General features: G+C 66.8%; 3 protein-coding genes across 3 annotated transcripts in view; 1 reads left to right on the top strand and 2 right to left on the bottom strand.

The window, feature by feature from the left end:
* The window catches only part of SDSL (serine dehydratase like), a 3,473-nt gene extending 1,915 nt beyond the window's left edge, over positions 1-1,558 (bottom strand). Inside the window, 9 exon segments of the mRNA XM_052797980.1 lie at positions 108-134; positions 136-250; positions 337-374; positions 475-718; positions 720-748; positions 750-785; positions 952-1,051; positions 1,053-1,128; positions 1,131-1,558. Coding sequence (XP_052653940.1) covers positions 108-134; positions 136-250; positions 337-374; positions 475-718; positions 720-748; positions 750-785; positions 952-1,051; positions 1,053-1,128; positions 1,131-1,521 — 1,056 coding nt within the window. The 5' untranslated portion in view covers positions 1,522-1,558.
* Positions 1,559-3,823: 2,265 nt separating this feature from the next.
* PLBD2 (phospholipase B domain containing 2) lies at positions 3,824-8,248 on the bottom strand. Its single transcript, XM_052797757.1, has 12 exons — positions 8,027-8,248; positions 7,694-7,787; positions 7,448-7,606; positions 6,885-6,985; positions 6,221-6,435; positions 6,042-6,136; positions 5,810-5,970; positions 5,573-5,668; positions 5,144-5,215; positions 4,861-5,013; positions 4,552-4,714; positions 3,824-4,370 (listed from the first exon to the last, which is right to left on the bottom strand). Exons 1-12 carry the CDS (start codon positions 8,221-8,223, stop codon positions 4,203-4,205), a joined length of 1,674 nt encoding a protein of 557 aa, XP_052653717.1. The 5' UTR covers positions 8,224-8,248; the 3' UTR covers positions 3,824-4,202.
* A 2,162-nt stretch (positions 8,249-10,410) lies between these two features.
* SLC8B1 (solute carrier family 8 member B1) lies at positions 10,411-16,257 on the top strand. The gene is made up of 15 exons (XM_052795709.1): positions 10,411-10,822; positions 11,292-11,444; positions 11,543-11,595; positions 11,703-11,761; positions 12,025-12,129; positions 12,221-12,388; positions 12,495-12,602; positions 12,692-12,748; positions 12,979-13,109; positions 13,314-13,455; positions 13,841-13,962; positions 14,155-14,308; positions 14,394-14,474; positions 15,050-15,114; positions 15,201-16,257. The coding sequence occupies exons 1-15, from the start codon at positions 10,631-10,633 to the stop codon at positions 15,396-15,398; spliced, it is 1,788 nt and encodes a 595-aa protein (XP_052651669.1). The 5' UTR covers positions 10,411-10,630; the 3' UTR covers positions 15,399-16,257.
* The last annotated feature ends 185 nt before the right edge of the window (positions 16,258-16,442 follow it).

The following is a 16,442-nucleotide window of genomic DNA, read 5'->3' as shown; positions in this document are numbered from 1 at the left end:
TGCCAGCCTCGAGAAACGGCTCCTCCTGCGTCAGCCCCCTGGCTTGTGTCGTGTGTCCCCCCCAGGACCCCCCCACCCTCAGTTTTAGGGGCTGCCGCTGGGGGTACCTGGCCAGAGACCTCCACCTCCGCCCCCCAGCTCCTCCAGTTTGCGCACCATGGCGGGGCCAGTGGTACTGGGGACCACGACGGTGACCGGCAACCCCAGCTTTTTGGCCGCGTACGCTGCCGCCAGACCCGCGTTCCCCCCCTGCGGAAAGCGGGGGGTCAGGCAGGTAATACACGCTCCCCATATTACTCGTGAGCATCCCCCCCATAGCTCGGATCCCGATTACCTGAAGAGCAAACGAAACGGCGGCAACCCTTCTCGGCGGCCTGAAAAGCAGGAGGGAAGGAGGGAAGGGGGGACGGGCTGCGTGTCCCCCCGCCCCGTGCTCCCCAAAAAAACCACGAGCAGCACCCTGCCCACGCTCACCTCCTGGCAGAGGCGGCCGATGCCGCGGATCTTGAAGGAGCCCATGGGCTGGACGTTTTCCAGCTTCATGTAGACCTTGGTGCCCGCTGCCCTGGACAGGGGTAGGCTCTCCAGGATGGGCGAGATGATGTGGAAGGGCTTCTCGCCTCCGTCGGGCTGGGCTGCCATGGTCCCGGCGATGGATGCTCTGCCGTGGAGAGGTGCGGGGAGGCACCGGCTGCTCCTTTCGGGGTCCCCGTCCCCCCCACCGCAGCCCCGGTGTCCGTCCCGGGCTCGGCGTGGGGCACGGGAGCCCCTCCGGAGGGACAGGGCTGTGCCCAGCGTCACCTCCCGGCTCTGGGTTGCCAGAGCCCCAAGACAAGCTGGGTCACCCCTTCCTCCATCCTCCCAGTCCCCGAGACCCCGGTGTCCCCCCAATGCTCCCCGCGCGCCCCGTCCCCAAACTCAGCCAGGGCCACCCCACGGCGGGGGGGTTACCTGGTGTCCCGTGGGACCTCGCTGCGTGTCCCCGGCTCCTCGCCCACAGCCGCAGCAGGATTTGGGGGACGGAGGAGGGAGAGGTGACGTAGAGGGGCCGTGCCGGTGTCCCCAAGTCCCCGTGTCCGGCCACGCAGCAGGGCGAGGGGCAGGGGTTAAACATGGCCCTGACCCCCGCTGTTTGCTCAGCACCCGGCCAGTTTTTCCAGCTGCTGGGCTGGATCCGTGCCGAAAGCGCCCAGCCTTGGCCCGGGCAGGGTGCCGGGTGTCCTGAGCGGGGACAGTCACGTGTGGCCCCGGCAGCCAAATTCCAGCGGCTTTCACATGCCCAGGAGATGGGATGTGGGTGCCCAGGAGACGGGGGGAAAAGGAGAGGCAGGTCGCACATGACTTTGGGGGTCCCCCAGGGTTTGCCCCCACCAGCTGGGTGCAAGCACCGGCTCTTCTCGCGTCCAGCCAGAAACACGTCCCAGCGGATTTGAGGACTTTGCCCATTTGACCCGGACCCCCGGCGTAATGAGGGCAGCCTGCACACCCCAAATCCCCAGCAGGCAGCCGAGACACCCCCATCGCCTCCAAATCATCGCACCCCTATGCCGGCCCTGCCAAGCCCCCCTGCCCCACGGCGTGTCCCCGGGGGGGGTCAGCCCTGCCAACTGGGTAAGCCCACTGGGATGAGCACCCCCCCAGCTCCAGCTGGCCAAGCCGGGCACCCTGCGGGCAGGAGGGGTCTGGGTGGGGGGGACAGTCCCCGCACAGCTTGCAAAGGTGCCCCATGAGCATCCCTGGGAGGGGGGGCTGCCCAGCCAGGACCTGGCCAAGACCCGAGGTCCAGCAGCCCCCAGGCAAAGCAGGCAGAGCCCCCCCCTTCCTCTGGGACAGCCCAGGACCCCTTCTTGTCACCCAGTCCTGGTGACACCCCCCAGGGTAAGGGTCCCCCCAGCACATGCCCTACCTCTGTGCCAAGGGGCTGGCTCTGTCCCCCGGCAGGCGAGGAGGAAGAAGGTGGGATCTGGAGGAAGGTCCGACCCTGGCTCCCGCAGAGGATTTCTCTGTCCCTCCGGCCGGGTGGACTCTGAAAGCAGACTGCTTTGGCACAAAGTTAGTCCAGTCCCTCTCCACGGCGGCTCCGTGGGGGTCCCAAGGGGGGGGGCCACTGCACACGAGCTGGCAAAGGGAGTGCACTGGGAACCCCCCCACTCCCCCTGGCTCTGTCCCCCAGAATACAGGATTTCAGTCCCCTGACCCAAACCGTGCTGCAAAGCCCCCCTGAGAGCACCGCTAATGACAGGCACTGAGCAGGGCATGGGCTCCAGGGCAGCCCTGTTCCTGATGGAGCTGGCCTTCAGAAGCAACGAAATACCTAACTCCCTGCTTCTCGCACCATCGTTAGGCTTCAGAGTGAACGGCACGCAGCATGGGCTGGGTCAGCACAACAGCACAGCGCTGCCTGCAGAGAGCAGGCACCCCTGCGCCGAGCCACGCTGCTTTGGGGACACGGCGGACTAGAAATGGGGGGGGGGGATAAAGATTTCTTGAACAGGGGCACCAAGGCGGGGTGGGGGGACACACACACACAAGCTCCAGCTCCCCTGGAGTGATCCCCCATCTCGCAGTGGGGCTGGGATCGCTTCCCTGGGGGGCCTCGGTGGCAGGTGCTGGGGTCGGGGTGCAAGGAGCCCCCCCCCAACCCCTCACAGGGAGGAGGCCAGAAACCCCCTCGGCAAGGGCGCCAGGTTTCAGCTCAGCCCTGGGGTGCTCGGGGTCCCTTTCCACCCCGCACCCACCTCCCCGTCCCCCCTTTTACTCCCCCCCTTGGCTCCATCCCTGCTCCAGGGAAGGCGATGCCAAGCTGTCACCCCCTCCCATCGCCTGGCCAGGGTCCCTGAGTGACACAGCCTCAGCCAAGGGCCACGGCAGCTGGGGCGATATTTAACCACTGGTTGGTTTGCCCACTTTTTAAGAAAAGAAAAAAAGGAAGGGAAGCAGCAACGCAACCGCCGCTGCATTTCCAGCGTGCCCCGTCCTTGGCATCGACGTGCCGCCTGTCCCTCCTCGCTGCCCCGTCACTCGGTGGCAATGACCTCCTCCTACCCGGGGAAACTGAGTCACAGGGACCCCCCCCAGCAGCAACCCCCTACCCCAGAAGCCCACACACCACGGGGACACCAGGGGACACGTGCACAGGCTCTGCCACCCCCCACCTTACCTGCAACCCCCCCAGCACAGCAGATTTTGGACACCCTGCCCTGTCCAGGGCACCCATCCCAGCTTTCGGGGGTGCTAGCACCCCAACAGCCCAGACCTGCTGCAACCTGGCCCCACGCAGCCCCTGGGGAGCCGCAGGGGCCCCCAGCAGCCCCCAGCCCTGGTGGGAACCTGGCGCCTTCAAAGCGCTGCCGAGCACCAGCTCATTAATCCCCCAGTAATGACCTCGTTATTCCTAACGAGGCAGAGCGGATCAAGGGAGCTGCGGTAAGAGGATTTTGCAAACGGGGGTTTTGGGGCTGGGGGGGAAACACAGGTGGCAGAGGAGGGGGAAGACAAAAGGGATGAGGACACCGACCTGGGGGGTGAGCAGCGGGACCTGCCCCCTCCAGCCCACACCCCGGGCTCCCCCATTTCAGCAGCTCTACCCCACGCAAGGCACCCAGCCTGATACAGCAGCAGAGAAACCTTAGCAGCCTGCACCCCAAAAAAGCCCAGCCTGGCTGGCTGCACACTCGCCCGCCAGAGCCAGCAGGGAAGCAGGGAGCACCCCGTTAATTTGGGGGGGGGGGGGGGGGGGGAAGAACACCTCTGCGTGAGCCCAACCCTTATACGAGACACCAGAGAATCTCGGCAGAGCACAAAGCACAGCCACCACCTCCACTGCACGCAGAGCGCTTTATTTGTCGCGGCCAAACCAGCTCGCTCCCCTCCTCTTTGCCCTGCAGGCGAGCCCCAGCCTCCCGGGACCCCCCCATTTTCTGGGAAGAGCCCCCCCAAAACCAGGTGTCAGCACCCAAGAAAACATCCCAGGGCCGGAGCCCTTTGGCGGGGAGGGGGCACAGCACCTTGCGGGGATGTGGCAGCGAGAGGCAGAAGCAGAAAGAGCCAAGGGGGCAGGGGACCCCCCCCCCCTTGCACCCAAAACCAGTCCCCTGGGGATAGGAGAGAGTGGGTAGCACTGTGACCCCCACCCATAAGGGATTCCCACGCAGGACAGACGCCCACAGATGGACAGACAGGTTCAGCCCAGTAACACCCGCTCAGTCCCAGCGGACTTTGATGGGGGGGAAGGTCCAGAGGTCGGGGTGACCCATGTGCAGCAGGGTGCTGCAGGGGGACGCGCTCCAGCGGAAGGGGGGCACGTCACCCCACGTGGGACCGCTGGCGGCCACCAGCCCGAAGGTGGGGGCCATGCCCGAGGAGGTGACCTAGCGCCGGGGAGGGGGGGGAGAAAAAAAAAAACAAACCAAAAAAAAACAAAACAGGAGTGCAAATCAGCATGAGGAAGGGGCAACACAACCTGGGGGGAGCTGTCGGAGGGGGGTACACCCCCAAAGAGGGGACCCCCGGCTCCCCCCCGGCCCCCCACAGCTGCCCTGGCTCCCCCACCTTCATATCGGTGCCGCCGTGGCAGCGCTGGCGCAGGGCAGGGAAGGGGTAGGTGCCGTTGGGGGGGTTGAGGTCGGAGCGGGCGGAGATGGCGTTCTCGGCGTTCTGGGGGGGGTCGCAGCCCCCGCACCGCGACAGCGGGTCCCGCAGGTAGTTGTTGGACCTGCAGAATGGCCACGAGAGAGTCACGGTGAAAGTTGGGGAAAAAATATATATGTAAATTTATCATGATGAAAAAAATCACCCCTGAGGGTTGAAAATCCCTGGGGGGGGGAACACCCAGGTTTGGGGGGGGTCCCTAGCACCCACCTCATCAGGCGGACCATGGAGTCCAGGTCGCGGACCAGCGTCTGGTTCCGGCGGAAGATTTGGGCGCGCGGGTTCTTGTCGTAGGTGAACCAGTCGCCGTATTTCTTCACCAGCTCCGGGTTCCCGCTGGCGTTGAAGATCTCCTCGAAGTACCTGGGGTGTGCGTGTGGGGGGGAAACCCAGCGAGTCAGCACCCAACGGCCAGGGGGGGCAAGGCCAGCGTTGGCTGCCCCCCCCCTTTACAGAGCATCAGTGGGGTGGGATGAGGCCGGACGGAGCTCACGGCAGGTTGTAACTGGCCCAGTAGCCCTGCTGGTACAGCAGCTCCGTCCGATCGGCCGCCACCACCAGGCCCCTGCGCTGGGACGAAGAGCATCCATTAGAGCAGACTGGGAAATCCAGCCGGGGGGACGACACGCGCTGGGAAGGGGAGCAGCCCGGGTGGGGGTCCCCGCTGCTGGGTTCCCACCCTAGCCGGGGTGCTGGGCACCCACCACCCGCATACGAGCATCCCTGGGGAGCCTTTAGGCGCAGACCGGCAGCACAGGCAGCCCCTGCCTGCATCGGCATCCCCATCGCCCAACTCCCACCCGTGGGGCCGGGGCAGACAGGACCCTTAGGGCTTTCCCAAATCCACGGGGACGGGAAAGGAGATGCTTCTGCTGTGGCTCAGCGCAGGAGCCGGAGCTCGGGGAGGAACGGGGGCACTCACGGGATCTGCTCCAGCACGGTCAGCACGCCCTGCGGTGGGCTCGCTTTCCCCGGCGTGAAGGCGTTATAGTCCACCACCATCCACTGGTTGTTGTATCTGGCACGGAGAAGGGGGAAAAGCATCCCTCTGGCAGCCAGCCTCTTCCCGGGGACATCCCTGCTGCCTGGGGGGAGCATCCCTCCATCCGATCCCACCCTCCCCAGGATAACTTCCCGCACCCCATCCCACCCCGCTCACGTGCCGCTGTTGAACCGTCGGAAGACGGCGGCCCACTCGGGACCGCTGCGGGCCAGGCGGTTGGCCACGATGTTCCTCAGCCACTCCAGGACGCTGCCCCGTGGGTCCAGGTACTTCCACCGTGCCGGGTTGTTGTTCCCGATGGTGGTTTCCAGCGCTACCTGTGGGGAGGGGAGCGACAGGGAGGGCAGCGGGGCCGGGGAGGGGTCCCCCAGGACCAGACCCCACTCACCAACCCGCTGCTGAGGATGTAGAAATCATCCCCGGAGAAGATGGTGCCGGGGTAGGAGGAAAACACCTGGATGCTCCCGGGGATCTGAGAATTGCCTGGAGCGGGGAGGATGCAAAAGCAGGGGAGCATCAGAAGGGGGGGTGTCTGACGCAGCCCCCCCCCCAGCCCAGCCCACGCACCGCCAGCCGAGGCACGGAAGGGCAGCGTGTACTTCTTGACGATGCGCAGCATGGACTGGTAGGAGGTCCAGGTGTCGTGGGCGACCAGGAGATCCCGATGGCCCGGCAGCAGCTTCAGGAGGGCAGAGCAGGAGCCTGAGCCCAGGACACGCCGTGGGGAGGAGCGGTTCAGGGCAGATTCCAGGTCTTCCAGGTCACCCCCCAACTGCAGCAGGCTGGGGAGAAGCAAGACACGGGGTGTCAGGTCCGGGGATACCCCAGCCCACGAGCCAAGCTGGCTCAGAGCTCTCCGTCCGTCCGTCTGGGCCGGAGGGTGTTTCTCCATCGCGCCAGGGCGCGGGTACGAGCACCCCCGCAGCCTGAGCAGGGAGGGAAGGGTGAGCACAGCAGTGGGGAAACTGAGGCAGGGCGCTGCAGTGGGCCTGGGGCGGGGGGCACCCACCACCCGAGCCCATGCTGCCGGGGAGGAGGAGAACCTGCCTTGGCCCCATCTTGCCCCAGCAGCAGAGGACGAGCGCCCGGAGAAGGTGGGCAAGGGGGACTCGGGAGCAAAACTGGGTGTCCCTAGACATCCAGGAATCGTTCCCACGGCTCCCCCCAGCAGCACCCCAGCCCCTGAAGTGACGACCCCCCCAGTCCCCATCACCTCCGAGAAGCAACTTACAGGAAGCCGAAGGGTGCCAGGGTGAACCTGCCCCGGGGAAAATCCAGGCGCCCGTTGTAGCTGTCCTCCAGCCCCTTCAGCTGCAGCAGGGCCAGGCGTACCTGTGGGGACAAGGGACAGAGCTGGCACTCGGCTCCCGCGGGGAAGAAGGGCCAGGGATTTCGGGGGACAGGGTGTCCCCCCCTTCCCCTGGGGGACGCAGCAGAGCCGGTGGGTCCCAGTGCTGCTGCAGAGGCAGGAGGAGGCGCGGGGGGATGCGTCACCGTCAGCGGGGGCCGTGACTCAGCACTGGTGGCCGGGGGTGGGGGGGGGCACCGAGCCACCCCCTGTGCACCCCAACAGCGACACGTGAGGCTCTGGCGGGGGAGAAAGTCACGAGTCACCTCTGCTCCTCGTCCAAGGGAAGCGGATCCACGGCGGCCGCATCCCCGTCATCCCGCCTGGAACCCGGCCAGGACTCCGGGCACCCCTCCTTGTCTTGTCCCCTCCTCTTGATTAACGCCCCAATTAGCCCAGGGAGATGTAGGGGGGGTTCACCCCGGGTGGGGGTACCCCATCCTCACCTGGTGCCAGTACTCGGGGTCCTCCCCTTTCCCCATCTGCTCCTCCATCCAGGCCAGGTTGGCCTCGAGGTAGCTCCGCAGCTTCTCGCAATACTCGCTCTCGTACTTGAAGGGGCCGCAGTAGCCCACCATGGTGTTCATCCAGTGCATGTACATCAGCTGGGGGACGCGGCGGTGGTGTCACGGGTGGGGGTCACCCGGGGAAGAGGGGAGGAAGACCCCGGGTTCGGAGGGGTCACCCCTTACCTGCTCGGAGACGGCGGCCTCGGCGAGCCCGGCGGCGTAGGCCTGCAGGCTGTCGCTGTACGAGGCGTTGGTGGTCACCTCCAGGAAAGCCCAGCTGGGGGGGGGATGTGTGTGACACGGACACGAGTGGGACACGGATATGGGGAGACACGGCCACGGGGCAGGGGGGGCACGACGGGGCGCCCCACCCGCACCGGCTCCCCCGAGGCCCCATCCCCGCTCGGCTCCGGGGGTTCCCCGGGGCAACCCCACCCGGGGCAGCCCAGCCCGGCCCGGCCCGCTCCGGTCCGGTCCGGTCCGGTCCCCACCCGGGGCAGCCCAGCCCGGTCCTACCCGACAGCGGGGATCCGGTCCTCGAGGCTGGCCCAGGCAACGGCGGCCTGGTGGCGGCCGGGCAGGACGCGGAGCTGCCCGGAGCCGGGCTCCAGCAGCACGGAGACATTACGGGGCGGCGGAGAAACGGCGGCGGGGGCTGCCCCGGCCAAGGCGGCGGCCAGCGCGGCGCCCAGCACCGCCCGCAGCGCCGCCATGGCGGGGACGGCGGCGGGGGCGGGGCGAAGGGCAAGGGGCGGGGTTGGGGGCGGGGCGCGGAGCAAGGGGCGGGGTTGGGGGCGGGGCGAGGTGAGGGCCACGCCCCCGTCTCCCCCTCCCGCACGCCCAGCTCCCCGGCCCCACGGGTGACAGCGGGGGGGGGGGGGTTGCACCCCACTGGGGTTTTGGACCCGAGTGCGGGGGGTGTTGGTGCCCGGCCCACGGGCCCCGGCGCCGCCGCAGCCCCGGCCTTGTGCAATCCCAGGCGGCGCCTGTTTACTGCCCTCCCCGCTCCTCCCGCGGGCAAAGTCCCCCTGAGGCGTGGGGTGTCCCGGCAGGGTGGGGGCAGAGTGCTCAGAGCCCCCCACCCGCGGCGGCAAGATCACCGTGGGGTGCATGAAGTCCCCATTACCTGGCGCTATATAGCCCCCAGCTTGGTTTTACCCCGAGCACCACCGCAGCCGCCTGCCTGAGGCCTGGCGCACTCGTGCCATGCCACAGCAAGGTGCCAGGTAGCATGGAGGAAGGACGGAGCTTTACCCCAAATTCCCGGAGCCCACACTGAACCGTGATGCCCAACGGGTGCTGGGGGTGAGGGGCCTCAGCTGGGAGCCGCCGGGGTGGGGGTACTGCCGGACCACCGTGCTGGGACGCGTCCCAGTGCCCAGCAGGGAGGGGACTGGTAATGCCTTTTATTGGATCAGCCGTGGAGCTGGAAAAGGTGTCACCCACCTGGGGCTATTCTGGGCAGGGCAGCACCCGAAAGGCATGGCTCATACAGGCATGTGGCGTGGCCCAGCATGCCCCACCAGCTCCCAGTTGCTGCTGGTTCATTTTCCAGTATTGCCCAGTGCCCCGCTCCTGCACTCGGTGCTGTACGAGATCACGCTGGCCATCTGGACCCAGCCACACGCAGAGACGTGGGCGCAGAAACCAAGCGAGGAGCGCAGCGCACCCACCGCCTGCATAAGAGGGGACCTGAGCTGTGCGGCAAGCACCGAAATTTGGCCTAAAACCTGAAAAACCAGTTGAGCAGAAAGCGGCACGATCCCTCGGGGCTGGGGGCGATGCCCAGGGCTTGCACCCGGTGGGTGCCGCTGGCCTTTGGGTGCCAAGCTGGACGTGGGCTCCTGTTGGAGCTGGGTGCTGCTTTTGGGTCTTTATTTTCCTTCCTTTCCCCTCTCCCTGGGGAGAAGCCCGGCATGGGACTTCGGAGAGAAGCCGGCCAGAGTGGGAAATGGCCCATTTAATCCAGTAAGGCTCTTAGGGCCGCACTGATGGTCACGCTCCCCTTGTCAGCTCCAGCCGTGGGGGCCAGCCTGCAGCCCCCTCCCCACAAAAAACCCGGCGTGGGTGCTTCCACGGGGCAGGGGCACGACCGGGGCTGGGGGCAGCAAGGTCTCCTGGAGCAGGGTATGGGGAGAGGGACACCGGCAGCAGCAAAGGCCCCTCTGCGGGGTCACGGGGCCACTGACACGGGGTGGGGGGGTGTCTGTGGAGCTCCAGGGGGGGTCTGTGCAGCTCCATGCACCGCAGCCCCGGTGCTCGACGCTGGCGTAGCTGCCCTGCCATGGGGCACAGCGTGCTGCTCCCTCCGGCGCAACATCCTCGGCCATGCCTGTGATGAGCTCGCCCGGTCTCAGAGGGTCACCCCCAAATAGGGGGCTAGGTGGGTGCAGCACCCAGGGTGGGTGTCCAACCTCTGTCCTGCCACAGCCCGTGGGCACCGGGATGCGGAGGGACGGGGCAGAGAGCGAGGATGGTGCGAGGGGTCGGGGCTGATCCACCCCCCCCCCCCCCCCCACGGCAGACACCCTGCCAGCCACGCGGAAAAAAGTGGCGCTGTCCCTTTAAGAGCGGAGGGTGGCGGCCCCTTTAAGACGCCGGGGGGGGGATCAGCTGCCCGCGCACGACAGCGGGGCCGCGCTGCCACGGTGGGTCCGCGGGGCGGGTGGGGGTCCCCCGGGTCCCCCCAGCATCTCCCCCACCCACATCGGGGTCTCCCCGTCCCCTCCCTGGCTTGGGGGGGTGCGCCCCGCGTGTCCCCTGATCCTGCGGGGGGTGTCGGTGCCGGCCCCACTCGTGTACTCCCCCCCCCCCCCCCGCTCTCCCGTGGCTCCGCAGGCGCTCGGAGCGGCCCCGGGGCTGAGCCCCCCCCCCCCCCCCCCCCCACCCGAGGACGTGGCGGCGGTTGCTCAGCGTGACCGTGGGTCGCTGTGCCTTTTATCGTTATCTTTTATCCTTCTTCTTCATCTTTTCCTTTTTAATTCTTCATTTTTAACCCTTCCTCCGCCCTCCCCGGGGAGCGTGGGATGGGGACCCGGGAGTTGCCCCCGCTCTCCCTCCCCGGGGGTCGCTGCCAGCGGTAGGTGCCCCCCCCCACCCCCCCGGGGACCGACCCCTGCCATGGGGCAGGGTGCCATGGGGCAGGGTGCTATGGGGCCGGCCGGGACCCTCAGCCTGGCCGGGGTCCTCAGCCTGGTCGGGGTGCTGGCGGGGGACAGCGGGGCGCAACCGGCCGGGACCCCGCTGACGCTGGACCTGGGGGGCACCGTCCCTCCCGGGTGGGATGCTCTGAGCCACAGCCGGGGCCTGGATGTGAGTGTGGGGGCTGCGGTGGGGTTTGGGGGGAGGGATGTGGGTGCTGCCGGGGTGGTGGGGTCCCGTCCCGTCCCCGCTTCCCTTGTCCCTGCTATCGCAGCTGGGATCTCGCCAGGATTTCCCTCCGCTGGTGGTTTTCTCCTCCGAAAACCTCGTCGCTTGCCAGGCCGGCGCTTTCCCGTGGCTGGGGTCGGGTGGGGGGCCGCGCGGGACCCCACGCTGCCGGAGACGGGGACAGGGATGGGGACAAGGCTTCGCACCCCCGCTGGCCTTGGCGTAGCCCCTGACCCACGCGCACGGAGCACAGATGGGGAAACCGAGGCAGGGATGAGAGCGACCTACCGAAAGCAGCCCAGCAGCCGGGCAGGGTTGCCCAATTTCAGCCCCTCGCTGGAGGGCAGTGGGCTCTCGGGGTGGGGATGGGACTTGGGGTGCCCGACCGAGCGCCCCACGCTCTACCCCGCAGTGCTGGGAGGTCCGAAAACGCAACAGCTCCGAGTGGTGCCGCTTCGTCCGGAGCAACCCCGACTGCCGGCTGGAGGGTGGCTTCCTCGACTACCTCCAGGGGGTCTTCTGCGTCTTCCCCCCCCGGCTGCTGCCCCTGGCCGTCACCCTCTACGTAAGGATGGGAGCTGGGGCGACGCTGCTGGGGGACGCTCCGCTTTTGGGACGCGGGGACCCCACCGACCCCCCTCTCTGCCATCCCTGACCCCGCAGGCTCTCTGGCTCCTGTACCTGTTCATCATCCTCGGCGTGACGGCGGAGAAGTTGTGAGTAGCCCCGCGGAGGAGGGGACCGTCCCCGGGGTGAGCGGGGAGCCCCGTGATCCCGGAGCAGCCCCGTCACCACTTCTCCACCTCCTTCTCTACCCTTCCAGCTTCTGCCCCAACTTATCGGCCATCTCCACCAACCTGAAGCTGTCTCACAACGTGGCAGTATCCTCGGCGGGTCACGGGGGACCTCAGCCAGGGGGGGATGCGAGGATGGAGCGGGCGGCCGTGACGGGGGCATTTTTGTGTCCCCTCCTCGGTACCCTGCCGGGGGAAACCGATTTGGGGCGCGAGCCGGAGACGGCGGTGGGGTGAGTGGAGGTGTGCCGGCACCGGGAGGGAGTCCCGCGGTGGCCGGAGCGGGCACGTGCCCTGTGTCCCCGCGGGGAAGAGGCCACCGGGTCTTTTCCTTGACGTCCGCTCTCCATGGTGTCACCTTCCTGGCCTTTGGCAACGGGGCACCAGATGTCTTCAGCGCCGTGGTGGCCTTCTCCAACCCCCGGACGGCGGGGCTGGCCATCGGGGCCGTCTTTGGTAAGGAGAACCCCGCTGGGGGTTGCTTGGGGTTGGGGGTGATGGGTGGGGGGGGATGTTCCCCCCTGAGAGGGACCCGTTGCGTCGGCAGGCGCCGGAGTGTTCGTGACCACGGTGGTGGCCGGGGGTATCGCCCTGGTCAAGCCCTTCACGGCCGCCTCCAGGCCCTTCCTCAGGGATGTCATCTTCTACATGGTGGCCGTCTTCCTCACCTTCATGGTCCTCTACTTCGGCAGGATCACACTGGGAGAGGCTTTGGGTGAGCATCGTGGAGGGGTTGGGGCTGGGGGGGGGGGGTGGGGGTGGTGGGAGCAGCCTGGGGGTGCCGTAACCCCCCCCCCCCCCATTGCTTCCCCCCATCCCAGGTTACCTGGGGCTGTATGTTTTCTACGTGTTCACCGTGGTGCTCTGCACCTGGATTCACCGGCGGCAGCGGGGGGAAGGGCTGGCCCCCCCCGGACCCTGGGAACCAGGTAAGGGCCGCCCGGCTGTGCCGACAGGACCCCCGGCGTGCTGGGGTCTCCCTCTACCCCCCCCCCTCCACCTCTCCTCTTCGCCCCAGAGATGCCGACGGACGCTGAAGAGCAGGAGTCCTCCGGCACAAACAGCGGAGACTACGGTATGTCATTCCCGGTGGGCTCGGGGCTGGCTCCGCTCTGTCCTCGGGGGTCCCAGGGACCCCCGGGCTGCTGCATGCGTGACCGAACCCATGGGGCGGCCGTGGCCAGGGGCAGGGGATCCCCTCGGGGCTGCACAGGCGACCACAGCCCCGTACTGGAAGGGCCGGGGAGGGGGGCTTGGGGGGCCAGGGAGCCCCCCGTCCCGCTCAGCCACCGCAGCCCCTCGCAGGCGAGGAGTACCGGCCCCTCATCCCTTCCCGGGAGACCTCCCTGCGGATTCTCACCGCTGCCCTCAGCCCCTTGGACTACCTCAAGTGGAGGAGGAAGCCCTGGTACTGGCGGCTCTTCAAGGTCCTCAAGGTGAGTGTGGGGGGGGATACGAGCCGGGAGGAGCCCCCCCCGTACGGGGCATCCCCCTCGCTGCTGGCCCCTGGGGCTGCGTCACCCCTCGGCTTTGCAACGGGGACGGTGGTCCGAGGGCAGGCGGGTGGGGGGGACAGGTCATGGGACACTTTTTGGGGTGTCCCGGCTTGGGGGTCCCCGCTCATGGCTGCTTCTCCCCAGGTGCCCGTGGAGCTGGCGCTGCTGCTCACCGTTCCTGTCGTGGACCCCGACAAGGATGACCTGAACTGGAAGAGACCCCTCAACTGCCTGCACATCCTGACCAGCCCCCTGCTCTGCGTCCTCACCCTGAAGTCAGGCGCCTGTAAGAGCCCTGGGAGCTCTGGACACCCAGAGGGGATGGGACCGAGACGGCCACCAAAGCCCTGGGGACTGTAGAAGCCCTTCGGAGCTGGCACCCCATCTGGGGAGGGGAGGATGGGCCAGTGAAGAGCCAAGCCGGGGGGGCTGGTTTGCAGCTGGATGACTCTGTCCTCCCCTGGGGGTTTGGGGCCCCCCCCGGCACGCAGGTCCTGGGAGAAAAATGGGGCAGGCCTCGCCTGTCTGGGGAAACTGAGGCACAGAGGGGAGCAGCACCACGAGGGCTTAGGGTAGAGGTGGCTTTAGGGGACAAGCCTGGTCGGATCCTGCCCCAGCCCACGTGGTGCCTGCGGGGCCACTCTGATGCTCCCTCTCTCTACCACGTGCAGATGGGCTGTACCAGATCCAGGGCATCTTCCCAGTCTGGGGACTGGTCACACTGGTTGGCTCTGTCCTGGCCGTCATCACCTTCATCACCACAAGCAACGAGGAGCCACCCAAGTACCACTGCGTAAGGTGCCCCCCAGCCCCGAACGCCCACCGGCGACCAGCACAGCCCACTCTGGTACTGGGCTGAGACTCCTGGGGGCAGAGCAGGAGCCAGGACCTCCTTCCCGGTCACCAATGTCCCCAGGAGGGACACGGCTGGCCGGAGGTGCGCGGGGTCCTGCGGGATGCACCGGCTTACCCCTCCGCCCGGCAGGTATTTGCCTTCCTCGGGTTTTTGGCCAGCGCCATGTGGATCAATGCCGCGGCCACGGAGCTGGTGAACATCCTCCGGACCCTTGGCGTCATCTTCCAGCTGAGCAACACCGTGCTGGGCTTGACGCTGCTGGCCTGGGGCAACAGCATCGGGGGTAAGGGCCGTGCCGTGCCCCAGTGCCACCCCAGGTGCCCCCGTTCTCCTGGCATCCCCCAAGTTCTCCCCTTCTCCCTCTGCAGATACCTTCTCCGACCTCACCATGGCACGGCAGGGCTATCCCCGCATGGCCTTCTCCGCCTGCTTCGGGGGCATCATCTTCAGTATCCTTTGGGTGCCGGGGGAGGTGGTGGTGGTACTTGGGGCAGGGGCTGCCTCAGTTTCCCTGCCTGCAGCCCAGGGAGAGCCCCCTGCTCCTGGGGTATCCCTGGGAAGGAGCTGGGCGGGATCCACCCCAGAGTCCCTGGGATTTTGGCAACCTCCCCGGTGCCCGCGCAATGTGGGGGGGACTGGCGTGGTATTTGTGAACCGCAGGAGCTGCAGGGATGGAGCCAGCAGCATCCCCCCCATCCCCACTGCTGTCCCAGCCCCGGCGGGGTGGGGGTTTGGGCTGGAGTCCGCCAGATTTGGGATCTGCCAAAGGGAAGAGGCCGTGCCACCCTCCGGGAGGCTTTGTGCGGTCCCCAGCCCCAGGCTGAAGCCTCTTCTCCTCCTCGAGTGCTCCAGGCCGTATTTGCCACAAACGGGCAACACTTTGGGCTGGGCAACAGCCCCCGGGGTGCAGGCAGAGAGGAGGAGGGTCGGTGCTGTCCCCCTCCCCGGGACGGGAGGGCCGTGGCCGGCTCCGTCGCTCCCCCAAGGTCCCCTGTGCTGCTTCTCCATCCTGAACGTGCCCCAGACATCCTGGTCGGCGTGGGACTTGGCTGCCTGCTGCAGATGACCAGCAGCCAGCTGGTGGTGAAGGTGAGGTTGCAGGGACACGGTGGCACGGGTCGAGCTGGCAGCGGGACCCCGGTGTCACTCCACATGGCTCCCCATCTCTCCGGCAGCTGGAGCCCGACAGCCTGCTGGTCTGGATCCTCGCTGGGGCTCTAGGACTGAGCTTGGTCTTCTCCTTCGTGTCGGTGCCAGCGCAGTGCTTCCAGCTGGGCAAGGCGTATGGCGTCTGCCTCATCCTCTACTACCTGGCCTTCCTCTGCGTGGCCCTGCTGACCGAGTTCAGGGTGATCCGTCTCTCCCCCATCTGACCGGCCCCAGCGCCGGCAGGAGATGGGATATCCATCCCTGGCTCTCGCTCTGCCTCCCCACCGGATCGGGGCCTCGCCGTCCCCTCTCCCCGTCCCTGCCAGGGGGACAAGGGCACCTCGACCCCAAACGTGCTGCTGCCATCCCATGCTGGAGGCATCGCGTGCCAGCCCAGCCCTCGCTTTGTGGGGACGGGGGGGCCGTTGGTTGGTTGTGCTTTGGGACAGGAAAAGGAGCTGGTAGTCATTAGCTTTTTCCTCTCCCCGCTCTGTTTAATCTTGTTTAACTCAAGGCGGCTCTGGGCAGGAGTGAGGTTAAGACCTCAGCTTCCTCTGGTCCCAGTGGCAAGGGGCAGAGGAGAAGACAGCTCCAGCCCAGGGTCACAACAGGAGAGGTTTTACTTCTTCAACCACTTTACTTTCCCCTCCCCGTCTCCATCCTGGCTGCTCTGGGACAGGGGTAGGACGGTCGTGCTACACGGGGTAACTCTGCGAAGGTCGGAGCACAAGTTTGTCATTGCGAAGGACACGACGTGTTCGCAGCGCAGGTTTGAAATAGCAGCCGAGGCAAAGCGAGGTGGGGTTAAGGTGAGACAAAGCTCCAGGGCAGTGCTTGGTTTTAATGCAAGCAAAGCTGGAGGAAAAAAAAAAAAACCAACAACAAACCAAGGGAGGCTGGTTTCCCCTGCTTTTTTTAAGCTATGTTTTTCAACCCGAGTTTCAGATCCTACTTTTTTCCTCCTCCTACGGTGGACAGAGGTGTAGGAAAGGACTTGAAGGTTTCCACACACAGCGTTAGCCTCTGGCAAGACTCGGTTTAGGCACTGTAAAAAAAAATTGCAATAAAACCCCCAAACACAAACCCAACTTTGACTTGCGTTGTTTGCTGCGAGGGTGTTTTTTCCTGCTGTACGCTAGCGTAACACAACCCTTACCCAGCACGGTGCTTTTGGAGGGGAGAGGGAACACCCGTAGCTTCTCCGGAGCCGAGCCAGCAGCAGAGGGGCCTGGGGGGGCTGACACCCTCGGCCACGCAGGGCGGTTTTC

The sequence above is a fragment of the Harpia harpyja genome, chromosome 9, assembly GCF_026419915.1.
Source record: "Harpia harpyja isolate bHarHar1 chromosome 9, bHarHar1 primary haplotype, whole genome shotgun sequence".
Classification (NCBI taxonomy): Eukaryota; Metazoa; Chordata; class Aves; order Accipitriformes; family Accipitridae; genus Harpia; species Harpia harpyja.
Note: the sequence above shows the minus strand (reverse complement) of the source record. Positions and strands in the feature narration are given on the sequence as shown.

Excerpts from the sequence above, each read along its gene's own strand:
- PLBD2 (XM_052797757.1), bottom strand. The coding sequence starts at position 8,223 with ATGGCGGCGCTGCGGGCGGTGCTGGGCGCCGCGCTGGCCGCCGCCTTG. Across the intron at positions 7,788-8,026 it reads GACCGGATCCCCGCTGTCGG|CTGGGCTTTCCTGGAGGTGA; the intron begins GTAGGACCGGGC and ends TCCCCCCCCCAG. Across the intron at positions 5,216-5,572 it reads ACCGTGCTGGAGCAGATCCC|GGGCCTGGTGGTGGCGGCCG; the intron begins GTGAGTGCCCCC and ends GTCCCAGCGCAG.
- SLC8B1 (XM_052795709.1), top strand. The coding sequence starts at position 10,631 with ATGGGGCAGGGTGCCATGGGGCAGGGTGCTATGGGGCCGGCCGGGACC. Across the intron at positions 13,110-13,313 it reads GGCTCTTCAAGGTCCTCAAG|GTGCCCGTGGAGCTGGCGCT; the intron begins GTGAGTGTGGGG and ends GCTTCTCCCCAG. Across the intron at positions 13,456-13,840 it reads CACCCTGAAGTCAGGCGCCT|ATGGGCTGTACCAGATCCAG; the intron begins GTAAGAGCCCTG and ends TACCACGTGCAG.